The 14611-nt window shown below is 36.7% G+C and overlaps 2 protein-coding genes across 7 annotated transcripts; both read right to left on the reverse strand.

Annotated features, from left to right (window-relative positions):
- Positions 494-7858, reverse strand: LOC105171797 (SPX domain-containing membrane protein At4g22990-like). 6 transcript variants are annotated; one of them, XM_020696945.1, is made up of 14 exons: positions 7705-7858; positions 6347-6385; positions 6132-6252; positions 5810-6052; positions 5596-5670; positions 5068-5188; positions 4177-4488; positions 3907-4011; positions 2831-3282; positions 2350-2651; positions 1766-1947; positions 1488-1678; positions 993-1126; positions 494-845 (listed from the first exon to the last, which is right to left on the reverse strand). In XM_020696945.1, exons 5-14 carry the CDS (start codon positions 5646-5648, stop codon positions 607-609), a joined length of 2091 nt encoding a protein of 696 aa, XP_020552604.1. In that variant the 5' UTR covers positions 5649-5670; positions 5810-6052; positions 6132-6252; positions 6347-6385; positions 7705-7858; the 3' UTR covers positions 494-606. The 6 variants fall into 6 exon arrangements, with proteins under 6 accessions (XP_020552604.1, XP_020552598.1, XP_020552593.1 ...); XM_020696939.1 differs by lacking the exon at positions 5810-6052; XM_020696934.1 differs by lacking the exons at positions 5810-6052; positions 6132-6252.
- LOC105171819 (zinc finger CCCH domain-containing protein 48) lies at positions 10872-14428 on the reverse strand. The gene is made up of 9 exons (XM_011093064.2): positions 12747-14428; positions 12502-12597; positions 12327-12416; positions 12111-12212; positions 11857-12006; positions 11617-11736; positions 11455-11514; positions 11195-11292; positions 10872-11104 (listed from the first exon to the last, which is right to left on the reverse strand). Exons 1-9 carry the CDS (start codon positions 13326-13328, stop codon positions 10957-10959), a joined length of 1446 nt encoding a protein of 481 aa, XP_011091366.1. The 5' UTR covers positions 13329-14428; the 3' UTR covers positions 10872-10956.

Consider the following 14611-nt stretch of genomic DNA (forward strand, 5'->3'; position numbering starts at 1 on the left):
TTATATTTAAATTAATATGTTTCATAATAAATATAATTTATTGTAATATATTTGAGCTCAATAACTAATCTAAATTAATTCAATATTTAAAAAAAGTTATATAAATAAATTAATTTAAAATGTATTTAATATTAAAAAATGGACAAAATGGACATTTAGATACTTAAAATAATCCTCAGAAAGACAAAAAAATGAAGCTCTCTTGCACAAAAGGTGAGTGCGAGCCACTCTATGTTTGTTTTTAACGGATAAGGTGTTTTTTTTTTTTTCGCTGTATTTTATAAAACATAGGGAGTTTTTTACCTATTAAATTAACACAGAGGAGCTTTCAATTTCTTGGATGCAATCCCGTTCAGACTTCCAAGTCAAATATAATGTAAAATTCTCTTGTTATTTCTAGAATTCAATAACAATATGAAAAAAAAAAAAAGAAATATTTACTTTTTTATATAAAAGATAATTTGCTCGTTTGCAATATTACATGAAAGGTTGCTTGAAGAAAAGATCATCAGGTTGCTGAAGAAAGATGATTTCCAGATATGTACATAAGGAGTTTACATTTGAAAGTGAAGAGTTCATATGCATCACACAACTAGTGAAGGGTGATTAATAGAGAGAATTGTATGTGAAACAAGTGGCAATGATGGAGCAGATACAGATCAACAGGGAAGGCAGCAGAGTCGCATTCAAGAGCTTGCTCATACCCCAGTAACCAGCCAACGTTATCGTGCCGTCTGCCACTACTCGAGCCAAAGTCCCAGCTTCTGTCGACAGCAACCCGCCGTTGTATGTCCCTCTTGAAAGCCGTGATGACATCACTCGAGACAGGAGAGACAGGTTGACACCTGGATTAAAGAAAGGAAGTAAGAGTTGAGACAAGGTTTTGTAGCAAGACTCATTCTTGTTTTCTGTACGTTATGTATGTCTATTTTCTTGACAAGGGCTTATCCCTGCTCCTTTCACAGGATTTAATCAGAAGATTCAGAGCTTACCTTCTAGAACTTCAGCAGCAACAAATGTAAGTAAAGCCGAACAGACGTACTGAGGCACAGAATAAGGGATTATAAGGTGGAAGCTGAGAACTATGCCCACGAATACCATGACTTCTGATGCCAGTAAAACTTGCCTGCACAGTTTACAGGAAAAGCCATATTCAGCAGTGCCTCATGGAGATTACAAAAAGGCAAAAATGATCACCTCTTGCATGGATGAAACTAAGTACTATTTTCTTACTAAGGATGGAAATTGTAAATTGATTAGGTTCACAAATCTATGAGCATTTGATCTCCTTCATCTTTTACAATTATGTGTGTTGGCAAGTAAAAGAACAGGGTCAAATGACATGAGCTGAAGAGATTCAAATGAAAGTATGTCGAGTTTGGGTGCATAAAACTCATTGCAGAGGTCCTGATATATCTTATTAAAGTGAATATTTACAAGGTAGAAACCCTGTGTAGTATGTCAACCAAGAAAAGGCCAATATTTACCTTTCCTCAAACATGTTGGTGAGGTAGCTTCCAACGATAACATTTACTGGAAGGACGGTAAGTCCAAGGCATGCCAGAAAAATTGCAACATTGCTGGATGACCATATGAAGTAGTATGCAGTAATGACGCTTGATTCAGCCAGCAAAACCTCCATAGCATACTTGAGCATAAAGTATATAAATAACTGTACCTGTTTTATCAAGAAAAGCCACCAATCTTCAGAATATACGACTATATCATAATATAAAACTACTTTGCCAGCTATTAGAGACGAGACCTTTACAGATGGTGTAAGCAACTTATATGCAGACATAATTGATGTGACAGGTTTGCAGCTTTCCTCTGAAGCTTCTTCACTAATGTCTTCATCTTCATCTTCATCTTCATCTTGTTGCTTCTCTACTGAGCTTGAAAGCAGTGGTTGGGAGACACCATTCTGTAAACCTCCTGTTCCGAGTCCTACATTGCAAAAGGAGCATAACTAGATTCAATCTAGGTACTAGTCAATTTTGTCTATTTCTTTATGGATATATGAGAAATCGTGTGTTGGACTGGACAACAAACATTTTCAGTCCGAAAGGATAAGCTAATTTTCTTCTTCCAACCTAAGTTGAAGATGCTGCAGTTCAACTGTAAATAGCCAGGACTCAAATTGTCAACTGTAACTCTCCACCAGCTTCATGCCCTTTAGAAGGATGATTTAGCCCCAAATAAACGCCTAGCAGTCCTACTTACAGACATGAGGACTACAAATGTTGATCTTAAACAAGCGAATTTAGGAGATTAGTTTCTTGTTTCTAGCCTTCTTTGGTAATATCAAAAGCATAGTATGAAATGATAAGATAAACCTAATTCACATACCACTGTTAGTCTCCTGTTGCACAGAATTCACTTTCTCATCCTGAGAGGGCTCTTCAAAAGACATCCACAACCAGAATAGATAGACAAGCCATGCGAAAGCCATAACCCATCCTGGTAAAGTATCTTCATTGAATGTAACTTTGAAGATCTTAAACTTAGTTTGAAGTAAAGAGGCAAGAGCAGGACCACATGCCATTCCAAGTGCACTTGCACTAACAAAACCAGCAGAAGCCTTCATACGCATATTTAAAGGCACACAATCAGTGATGTAGCGTCGGTTAATGGCCCGCGCAGATCCCAATCTGAAACAGCAGTGTTCAAACATTTTAAGGAATTCCATACTTCACTTGTGAAGTACAAATTGCTATTTTGAATTGAAAAGATCTTCGTTCAGCTCAAAAAGTGCTCTTCTGGTGTGTGCGAAATAGGCAGTGTTACCTATGTCGTTTCTGTGAAGGAAAGGAAGAGATGTACTTCTTACCCACAAAATAGACGACCAATCAGGAGTATGTATATTGAGTTGAGATCGTAAGCAAGAGCATATAAGGTGTTCCCAACCAGAAGAACAACGCTGCTGAATACGAGAGGTTTCATGTATGATTTATTTGACCATGCACTAAAATAAACTGAAGAGAAAACCTGAGCAACAGCCATTGATCCAATAACAGCGCCACAAACAGTTGCTGCAGCTCCAAGACTCAACGAGTAGCTATCTGCTGTTGGGACTATTATATAAGTATTCACCATGTATAGAAATGTATTCGCGAGGTTTAGAAGAAGAGACATGAAATGATATCTCTCATCAACATTGTCGTCGGATGGACTTGGCAATTCCTCCTCCGGAATAAGTGCATGTTTACCCAAATACTGGAGGAAATCCGTAGAATTTGTTAGTCTGTCAACTGCAGCGTTGATAGACTCAATGATAGGGTCCTGCAAGGGAGAACAATTAAGAAACCAAAACATTTCTAATAACAGGAATACATAACATGGTGCTATAGTTATAAATGCAACTGCATGGATTGGACCTTGTGAAACTTCAGGTAAACTAGTTCATCATAAAATACTTTTAGCTGGACAGACATATTAAATTTACACAAGTTGCAGAATACACCTATTTTCCCTTCATAACTTGGAAGAGGTATGTAAACAATATAATTAGGAACTCCTGATTGTAAAGGATAACCTGGATGAGCTTACTCAGATAAGTTTACTGATCTAAACATGCTTTCATCTGAGATTAAAGATATTGTTAAGGAGCTAATATTTGTAAATTTTACTGATTTTTACATGCTTTGACCAGAGATTAAAGATATAATTGAGGAACTAATATTTGTAAGTTTTCATTGTTCTTCTGTGCTCTTGAGTCATTTCTAGCTTTTAATTTCAAACAAGTTTCATGCAGAAATCTGAAATTAACATATCTTCGGTGGTCTTGCAGATTTCTAAATTGACATATCTTTAGTAATCCAGAAAGTAGGAATTACGTGGAACAAGTCAAAAGGAAAGTATTATAATATCAGTAGTTCTGATGTAGTATTGGATGTGAGCAAAAACCGGGAGGGCCAGGGCTGGATGATCATAAATTGAGATAAAGCTCTCCTGATGATCCTGGAGATCTGCAAGGTTCCGAGATAAAGTTCCAACAACTGCTGAAATTCCCTGCATGGGTTTTTCAAAGTTCCCAGATATGTTAAAATTATAGTAACCTTTACCACTTAAAACGATCAAGCTGTGGCAGGAAAAGATACAAAAGAAAAAATTTCACAGGTGGAAAGAACGACCCTACTAAAAGACTCAATGAACAACTGAAAGTTATTGTCTTACCACATGCTTTAACACCTGTCTTAGCTGAGAGTAAGGATGATTTGCTCGAGTCTTGACGTAGTAGTTAGTGAACTTATAACCAAATCTCTTATCAAACTTCTTCAATATTTTACGTAGTCCAATTGCATTAAGTTCCACAAAGTACAGGAGTTTTAAGAGATCCCTCCCCACATCTCTATAGGCTTCCTGCATTTCAGGTATCCTCATGGTATCTGCTTGCTGAATAAGGGCATCATGCTGTTCACCAAGACTGGATAACCTGCTTGCCAGCTGCCCTTCTTGTTCTAATAAGAACAGGACAGTTTTCTCAATCTGCAGTTATGGCAGAAAAAAATCTGTCCTGAGATAATCTTGAAAAATGAAAAAAGGGTTGCAACTTAGCAAAGTTCCATAGAATCAGTGTTTAGATTAGTTATAGAAATCTCAAAATGAGCATAAAGACATCCTTAAGAAAATTCACGTATATTTATCAGCTAGAAGATGTTATCCTCAAGATGCAGTCAGAAACAGCTTCAATGATAAATTGATAAATGATCCTGCACTATTTGAACTATGAACTTATCACTCCTTAGCAATTTTAAACTTTTACAATATTTAAAGGTAGTATGGCATCTATTTTCTTCACATAATTTTTTTTTCTTTAATTACTATGCTTTCAACCTGGAGGAGGAAAAGAGTAGCACTTACTGATTCTTCAATGATATGCAATATTACTAGGCCCATTGAAATGCCCTTCTAATATAACTTGGAAGCAGGTACTAAACTTAATAATATATATACAAACTGCTCAAAATCAGGTAAAGGCTTATATTAAATGGATATTCCATAAAATTTTCAACTGTTGTTGGTGTCCCAGGTTTTCTCTCGGCAGGTGAGGATGTGATTTGGTACCTGCTTATCCAGAACCCTTGAGAAATCCTTGAGGATGTACTCACGATTTTCTGCAGAAGCCTCGATTTGCTGGACATATTGCTTCACTTTTTTCTTCATCAACTTGTAGTTAATATAGTAGCTGGTAAGCAACATAGCTCAAGCGTATTAGCAATGTAGATAACAAAAAGAAACGCAAACCACATATCATATCTCTTATAAAGACTAATAGTTTATGATATTCAACTAAGAATTCACAAAATCGAAAGGGTGTTCTATGTGAAAGTTTCACAAAGAAAATTCTTACCTAGAAACAACACATCAGTTCGGTTTAACTAACAAATTTTCAGAAGTTACTATTCTCAAAAGTGTTACGTACTAAGACCACCTAGGAATCACAGGGCCGGCATTCATGAACCTATATCCTCAATATCCAAAACTACTATGATAGTAAATGGCTGATTAAACAATACAATCAAAATTCTCATTCGGACAGCAAAGTACAGTAGCAACAAAAGATGACATAGTATGGCAAAGACTTAAACATACCCTTGCCACTCTTGAACCTGTAATTGTTTCAGTTTTTTCCCAAAGGCAACCATCCTGTGTCGAGCGATGAGAGATCTGCAAGAACAAACATACAATCTTTGAACCCAACTGAGGAAAAAGGGAAAAACAGTGTAAATGAATCCAATAATTGCATTTAGGAAATTCAGACGAGACCTATCGACACAAGTTCTATGAATGGATGACAAGACCTTACAGCTATCTACACCACATAACTATTCCAGGTCACTGATGGTATGCCGAAAAGGCAATCTTGATTCTTGAGGTTTCATTGGCCACTGGTAACTTATCCACTATCAGGAAATAGAACATGTTCTTCACCAGCTGAGGCCAAAATTATGGGCTAAACTGAGAGAACTCTCTCTCCTACACAAACTTCACGTTTTCTTGAGGTACAGATTATCCATTGCAACTAAAGAAAGATTCAAGTTAAGTCTCTCTGTCACAGAAAAAATCTTCATCAACCACTACCAAGATTCACATTTTCAATTTCTGAGGAACAATTTCTCATTTAGTACCACAATATGGTGTTGTCTGGATCAGTCTGTCAAGAATTCATCCTCAACTATCAAAGGGTTAGAATCAATCAGACCCATGCATGTGGATTTTTACATAGCCTTGGTCGCAAACAATCGAAATCTGCAACCATCAAATAAAAACACACAGAGAGAAAGAACGAAAGATGTACTTTCCAGAGTTTCATTATGAAATAGAAACCGAAACAGAGAACTACCTCAGAGTTCTGATTACAGTGGCGGAGCCCAGAAATGTCCTGTGAATCAACTTTCACTTTCAGAAGTTGGAACCCAGAAAATCATTTCTACCCCAAGAAAAATATATACAATATTACATACAGAGTGTGCTTTGCATGTAGAAAGTGTTTGTGTGTGTGTGTGTGTGTGTGTGTGAAGAGGGCACATATGTGGAATACAGTATCAAGATTCTCCAAAAATCTTGATATACAATATTACATACAGAGTGTGCTTTGCATGTAGAAAGTGTTTGTGTGTGTGTGTGTGTGTGTGTGTGAAGAGGGCACATATGTGGAATACAGTATCAAGATTCTCCAAAAATCTTGAAAATAGCCAGCACAATGAAGCATGACATGATGGTGAATTTCACATCTGCTTTATACAAAATGACAAAAATTTTCCGAATTTTTTAATTAATAAAGTAGTTTATGACCAGATTTTGCTCCTGTTTAAGTAACATGATATATACTCTAATCACAAATATTTCATGAGTTGACAAATCCATTTTTCTCAAATGATGTTTTAATTTAATAGATAAAATTATAGTATCTACTATCAAGTTCGAGTCTCATCATAGCTTTATATATTATATTAATGTATTAATTAATTTGAATTATTACAAATGCTCCCGAATCTGAAATTTATATGCAAATAGTAGGAGGGAGCCGTGATTGTGGCGCGTAACACCTATTGCTTGGGTAATATATGAATGGCGTAGATCATCAATATCAACGTTACTTTGGAAATTGCAGCACCCATATGCCTCAATATTGTATATTTTCTTATTTTCACATATTTCCTATGTTTAGAGGATAATTGACAAGGGCAACTACCTCTCAACCCTTGCCTCTTATTTTTTTTCTCTGTCCAAAAATTTCAGTTGGGTGTTGATAAAGACACCCATAATCCATAGATATCATTAAGTGGGTTCCACTGTATATTCACTTGTCATGATTTCCACGTGCCATCACCAAATTGGATATATATTCAAATATTTATCTTTATTTTCTTTTCATGAAATTCCCCTACTGTTTGGTGCTCACTTATATTATCATAATAATATATAGTATTGAAATTCGCCTCGAGCTTGAGCCAATTAAATTCTTTAACTTGAGTCACGTAGTTCAAGTATAATTATATTTTAAGTTTGATAAAAGTTCAAAATTTTTGAATAATATTAATATGCTTAACTCGACTCAATTTCCTTTCATGTTAAAAGAAATTCCCTATTATTTTGTAAAATGAATAGATGGAATTCTTGAAATGTCCTTGTGAACAATCCATCCTCAATGAAACGTGAAAAAACAAGTACATGCAAAGAAAGCAGGAGAAAACTTACAATTATTGCAGTACTGATGAGAAAAACCAGGATTATGTCCCAATCCTCCAAAACTCAACCCTCTTGTAAAACACAGTTGGGACGTAGTGTGTGTGTGTTTGTATGAATCTTGTTGTCTTTTCTGCATGTGTGTGTATGTGCAGGGACTTTTGGGGTTGGCGATGGAGGGCCATATATATATAATAAGGTGTGGAGCAATTAATTTAAAGTGGTTATTGTACCACAAATTGACGCGTGTAAATTGTCATTATTACACTACAAAATTGCCTTGAAACAAGAGACACATAAAAAACTACCCCCCCTCATGAAAACAACTTGTACCTAAATTTTACAAATGCATATAGAGGTAAGAAATTCAACATCTTTTAATTGTGTCCGTACGTCCCCATTTCAATATTTCTTGTTTCTATTTTCGGGACGGGTAATAAATAATAATAAAATGATAACGTCGTAGTCGTATTAATTTTTCAACTTTTATTTTAAATATTTGGTTCTCGTCGGACCAATAGTAGTGATGAAGTTAAATTAAGTGTCGCAGTCGTGTATTTGGTGGCAGCATTGCATTCTTATCTGTGTGTGAGGGGATGAGTGGTCAAAAGCAAATGAATATCCCCACAATATCGATCCCATCTTAATCTATCTTTTTGGGGCTCAAAACAAAGATATTAACTGGCTTTTGGTCACAATCACGGGTGGGTTTAGGTGTCTCCATTTACTCAAATATATATAATATTAATGGTAGACTAGTAAATCTCATTTTTTTTGTTTTATGCTTACCATTACTTACCTAACTCTTATTTAAACTTTGATAAAGTTATTTCATAACAATGGGGCCGTGTGTGGGAATAAGGCCATTAATCGATTTTAAGTCTCTAATCTGTGATAGGCAATCAGCTTAAACGACTAATTAACTTCAAAGTCTATAAACTCACGAGTCTCATGAACTAAGAGTGAATGAATCACTCTACACGCCACAACAATCGAAAGGCCTCACAAAAAGTTTGTCGGGTTGGGGGAGTTAATATCATACATTTTTCCTAAATTATACATCAATTACATATGTAAATATATTGCACTTGTTATATAATTAATTTAAATTTAATCGAGTCCGATGTGAGCTAAAATTTTCCTTGGGTGCATGTAAAAACCTTCAGCAGGTTCAAGTGGATAGTGAAGTTGGGCAATCTGAGTTTAGGGCTTGATCTGCTATGAAGTCCTATGGGCTGAAATTGGACTTATAAATTAGGCCCTAAAGAATTGACTCGAGCTATACTATTAATGACCAAAACTACTTAATTTGGAGTCAATTGCTAGACACATGATAGAGCATTGTTTTATGACATTAATTAAATTTAATAAGAAAAAAATACATTTTATTTTATAATTATTAAATATTAAATATACGAAACGACACAAATCAGATGATTAATTCTAGAAAGCCATAATTAGAATTGTGGTGGACAGAGTTTTGGTAACTGCAGGGTTGGTGCCAGCAAAATTGATGCCCACAAGGAAAAACCGTTAACACTCATTAATCATATATCGGATTCTTGTAATTAACAAACAATAAATAAAATTAATGTTACCAAACCATTTATTTATTCTAATTTTTATTTTATTGGATAAAGATAATTACCTCATAGTTCACACTCATTTGACTCATTTCCTACCAACCCAGAAAGTAAGTGAACGTTAAGCTGTACATGAAGCATCACCAATCTTGTGATAGAAATTATTTAAAAATAAATATAAATATGTTGATTAATTCTATAAAAGTGGAGAACTTTTTTTTGTATTTAATATATATAATCTGGTTATATCAAAATTTAGAATATACCACTCTTGATGCGTCAACTATGTGCTTCGTTTCTTGAGGTGAAACAAGAAATGCTGGATGATGGATGGATTTTCGGTTAGCGTGGAGTAGAATTTGTGATGACAAAATCGAAGCAGGAATTCTTGGAAAAATAAGAACTCGTAGCTAAATTGACCAAAGCGATATTTTCTGTAGGCTAAAAAAGAAAAGATTTTCATACTGCATTTGGAGAAACAGAGTATAGAACTAGACCATGATGTTCTTCCTGGAATTGGAAAATGGTGTGATCATGATGACGAGGCCTGGAAACACATCGTCGGGATCATGGATATGGGGGTTCTGCTCCACGATGAAAGGGTCGCCGCACTTGTCACTGATTGTGTGGAGAGTTTCGCCTTCTCCGACTACGTAGATTTCGTCGCAGGCTCTGCTCATCAGCTGCTTTCCTCTCACAGTGTCGTCCTCCTCCTCCTTTCTCGAGTAGCTTACCAGGAGGAGCCCCAGCAGGAGAAGTTTGCTGTAGAACCATGCTGTTGACAGTGTTGATGTTGAAGCCATGAGGAGGAGGAGGAGGAGGAGGGGGAAGGTGGTATATGTGCGTGCGTGTTTGCTGTGTGGAGTAGTTTTTCATGTGTGTTGAAAGAGGTTCAGGTTTGGCGGTTTTTGAAGGGGTCACACGTTGGAGTTACGTGACTCTTAACTTACTTTTTGGACCAAACTGCCAAAAGAAAGAAATGGGCTTTATGGGTCTGAGTTTGGTGAATTTTCTTTCTAACCTTTCGTTTTTAGGCATGAAAGACAGGGAGGAAAGAGTCAGGATCTTTCCCATTTAGAAACACCAGCGAAAAAGGAAGAGTCAATGATGTAGGCAATATTTGACGAGGAAAAGAAAAGTTAGTCCCAATTCGGGCAGCCCAAAAACGATTTCAGTTGAACGCAGAACAATTCAGAGGAAATATGCAAGTCAACAATTTGAAAAGGAAATTTATCATAAAATTGGAGGAAACAGTCTATTTGTGTTCTCCCTTGAATTTGACCAATTGGTTATGTCTTTGTAAGTTGTCTGATGAGACTTATATCATATATATACCCTATACACTTCGTATATATTAAATGCAATAGAAATCAAATCCAGAATATCACCAAAGGTCATGAGCTCATATTACAGCCAGGCGAAATGGCACAACATAAGATTATCACAAATGTATAAGGAGAATACTGTAACTCGATCAAAGGGAAGGAGGTCAGAGTAACAGAATAAGGAAAATATGAACAATGGAATGGGAGTGCATATACAAAATTGTTGCCTTTTACAGTTTTTTTACAATTGGAAGCTCTTTTTCTTCAGGAGACTACTATCAACAATCTAAATTACAAGATTTGGCTCGAGAGCTGCCTGAAATATATATCGACAGCATTCTCTCTTCAGGAGACTACTACAATGCAGTTTCTTCATGCGGATCTCCAAGCAATTTCCAGACAGAGATCTCCCCACTTGCATCACCGGTGAAAAATAGTCCGTCGCTGCCAATTTCAATCACTTCAACTTCCCGCTTCGAAAATATTCTGCCCCTTTCGGTAAAGCTTAAGTCATAAAACAGACACAGAATTAGATGGTTGGCAAAAAGGAAAAGAACCTATTGACAGAAATGATATTGGGTCGATGCTACTCACGATGGCAAGTCATAGAGGCGGACGGTGTTGTCTTTACATGAGCAGAGCAGAATAGGCTTGACTTCAGCATCATGTATGCCACAGAGATCAATAAAACCCTGAAACAACATAAAATATATTCAAGAATGATAAAAAGATTTAAAAGCACTTGACATCTGTAAAGATAGAGAAAGGATAGGAAATACACACGAGAATGGAGGCACTGCACAAATTAATGCATTTTTTAGTAAATTCTTTTCAAGTCAATGTATTTAACTTACACAATCTTCTTTGACCTCATGAATCACCTCAATGCTCCCACTTTCAGTTGCAGCCCAAATCTATTTGAAAAAGAAGGGGTTAAGGAATTTATAAAGCTGCAGCAGATCGTATAACGAAGTGAATTATAAAATCAGTGGTAGAAGGAAATTAAAGAGCCAAACCTTCAGTGTGTTGTCCAGAGAAGCAGATAATAGATAGTTATCCCAGCAAATGACAGCCATTACATCTCTTGTGTGCCCATATAGTGTATGCAAACACTGCAGATTTTGCCGGTCCCACACCTGGAATATGGTAAACAAATGAATAATATTAGGTACATATATGAAGGGAAAAATAGCAGAAAAACGGAAGAAAAAAAGAAATGGAAGAAAAGAGAGAAAGAGCATTATATGAGAACTTACCCTTATGGTACCATCCCTTGAACCTGAATAGAGCCTATTGTTAGACCCTAAAACAAGCGAACACACGGCAGCATGGTGCTCCTTCCGCTTTTCAGCAGCCTCCAGGGTAACGGTCTCCAGATTCAATTTCCACATCAATAGGCTACCATCCTGCAGCCATGTAAATTTCGTTCATACATAAAATTGGAAATCCGCATTGCAGCTAATCCTCAACAAGCAGGCGATAAATATGCACTAAAGACCCTGGAAAATACCTCCATTCCAGCAAACAACTTATCATCATCCAGAACCATGCTACAAACTAATCCAGGAAGTAGACCGAAAGAAAACTCGGCTTGAGTTTGAAGCTTCCATGCCTGTTTGCCAACACAAGAATTAAGTCCACATTGGAAAAAATAAAAATGAACTGGAAACTGCATACAGTGACCTAGTGCATCAAAACATGATAAAAGCTGAAAGTAATTTTATACCTTCAAAGCAGTTTGCAATCCAACCAACAACCACGGGCCTTCGCTAATTAAACAACCAGCTTCACCATCTGTAATTACACAACCAGCACACTGCATCCAAAGAAGAACAGGAAAATGAATAACAGAACGCCCTATTTACAACATGACTGTTTCATTGATAGAAAATAATTCCCACCTGACCAGTGTAGCAATCCCAAGCTCGAATAGATTTATCCTTGCTACATGAATATAGCTTGTCAGAGCCAGATGGGAGGGAAATCCCAGTAATAGCCTGAGGAAAATTGTACAGAAGTACTTTGGTATTAGTGAAACCTATGGAGAATGCATGGCTAAACAGCACGAACATTTATCCAAAGAATAAGTTAAATTAGCATATCAACCATGATTTTAAAAATAAAAAACTCATGTGTCAAAAAGTACCTTTGTATGCCCTTCTAACTTTCTCAACAATGTGAATCCAGAACCAGAGAACCAAGAGTGCAGATGCTTGCACTTGTCTCCGTGGACACAATTTCCAGTGACCCAGTACTTGCATTGCTTTGGCTGAGCTTTCTGAGTGGTAAATTTTTCAGGTTCTGTTCTTACAGCAGTCAAAACCTCTGACTGGGCCTGTATATCACTATGAATGTTGGAGGAAGCAATGGTCATTTCTTGATCTATATGACCATTCTCCTTTCCAGTATTTGCCAAGACCTTCTGACGGCTGCTCCGACCACAGGTACTGCTGTACATGCCTCCCTCATTACTTGAAACGTTAGCAGTCTCGGGATTGTAATAGTTGGGCCTTCTCCAGGTCATCTTTTTAGATTGCATTCCATGTATGTCTTTAGGTGGTGCCAACTGGGTCTCATGAGATGGTGGAGGTGGCGATTCTCTGTGCATGAACCTACATGGGTTCCTCTTGCATCTCCCTGCAAGCCAGTAGGTGCAGACTTGGATTTTCACAGGCTGTCCTCCAACTCGATCAAAGATTGAGACTCTATTTGCTGTCTTGACTGCCATCGTATACTTCTAAATCAAAACCGAATAACACAATAATCAAAAACTGAACCAATTTGGTGCAATTCAAACCATAAAGCTTGCTGTTTCCGCAATATAAAGTTGAAGCAAACCAAAAGCAGCAAGTCCACTTAAATCCAAATATCATCTCTGACTCCAGAATTGTTTCCTCAATACAATGCCAAGTGAAAACGTTTACAACCTAGAAACTCATCCTAAAATTCCAACCAGTATCTGCTGACACAATTCGCTGAGGGACTGTAAGCGAAAACCACACAATTCAAAACCTATCTGAAGCAGATAATGAAATCCAGAAATTCAATGAACTGATCTTCATCACGCCGGACCATAGCTTTCCATAATAACATTAAAAGGACCCAGCAATCCGATCAGAAACCATTGCTTCCAAGATTCTTATTTCTTGAACCAAAACATAATCCTCCCAACAAAGATCATCGCCGTAGGAGACAAAATTCCTGACACTCTATAAGCAAAAACCAAACACAACATCATCCAATATCGTGCACATAAGACATGGAAGAACCACATAAATCGTAACCTATCAGAAGCCGATAATGAATCCCACAGTCCAATGATCCGATCTTCATCTGGCAGACCATAACTTTCCATAGTAACATCAGAATGATCCGGTGGTGACGTCTATCAGATCAGTAGTTTCCAAAATTCTTATTTCTTGAAACAAAACATAATCTCCCGAGAAAGATCGACATCGTTGCAGAGAAATTTACTCGAGCCGAATATTACAAAAAACAAGTAAAAAACAGTTAAACCTAGGTAATCCGAATAAACAGAGTCCTGAACAAAGACGCCCTTAATTTCGCAACCCTCACGATCCAAGACAAGAAATCTGATAAGTCCGAACCAATCATCGCCGATTCTTGAAAATCCATCGATGTTGATGATTCGGTTGATCGCTTGAAAACGTCCACAAATCCAATCTAAAACTCTAAAAATATACACAGAATCAAAAGATAGCGAACCTGATGATACTGAATCAGAAACTTTGAAGTGAAACTTCTTTGATCATATATGAACGATCAATTGACAGAGAGCAATTGAACAAAGAACTTTTTTCCTGAGGAGTAATTTGAGTGGTAAAATGATCTATTTCTCCGTCAAACTCGGTCCTATATATAGTAAGAAGACCCCGGCACCACAGGGGCTCTATTATTATCTATTTGCAACTATACCCCTGTATTTTACACTTTTTCCTTTTTATCCTACGGTATATTTTATTTAATATTTTCTTCATTTTAGATGTCCCA

Source organism: Sesamum indicum, linkage group LG1, assembly GCF_000512975.1.
Source record: "Sesamum indicum cultivar Zhongzhi No. 13 linkage group LG1, S_indicum_v1.0, whole genome shotgun sequence".
NCBI classification, from domain to species: domain Eukaryota; kingdom Viridiplantae; phylum Streptophyta; class Magnoliopsida; order Lamiales; family Pedaliaceae; genus Sesamum; species Sesamum indicum.

Excerpts from the sequence above, each read along its gene's own strand:
- LOC105171819 (XM_011093064.2), bottom strand. The coding sequence starts at position 13,328 with ATGGCAGTCAAGACAGCAAATAGAGTCTCAATCTTTGATCGAGTTGGA. Across the intron at positions 12,007-12,110 it reads AGTTGTTTGCTGGAATGGAG|GATGGTAGCCTATTGATGTG; the intron begins GTATTTTCCAGG and ends ACATGGCTGCAG. Across the intron at positions 11,737-11,856 it reads CAAGGGATGGTACCATAAGG|GTGTGGGACCGGCAAAATCT; the intron begins GTAAGTTCTCAT and ends ACCATATTCCAG.
- LOC105171797 (XM_020696934.1), bottom strand. The coding sequence starts at position 5,648 with ATGGTTGCCTTTGGGAAAAAACTGAAACAATTACAGGTTCAAGAGTGG. Across the intron at positions 4,012-4,176 it reads GACAGGTGTTAAAGCATGTG|GGAATTTCAGCAGTTGTTGG; the intron begins GTAAGACAATAA and ends AAACCCATGCAG. Across the intron at positions 1,948-2,349 it reads GCAACAGGAGACTAACAGTG|GACTCGGAACAGGAGGTTTA; the intron begins GTATGTGAATTA and ends TTTGCAATGTAG.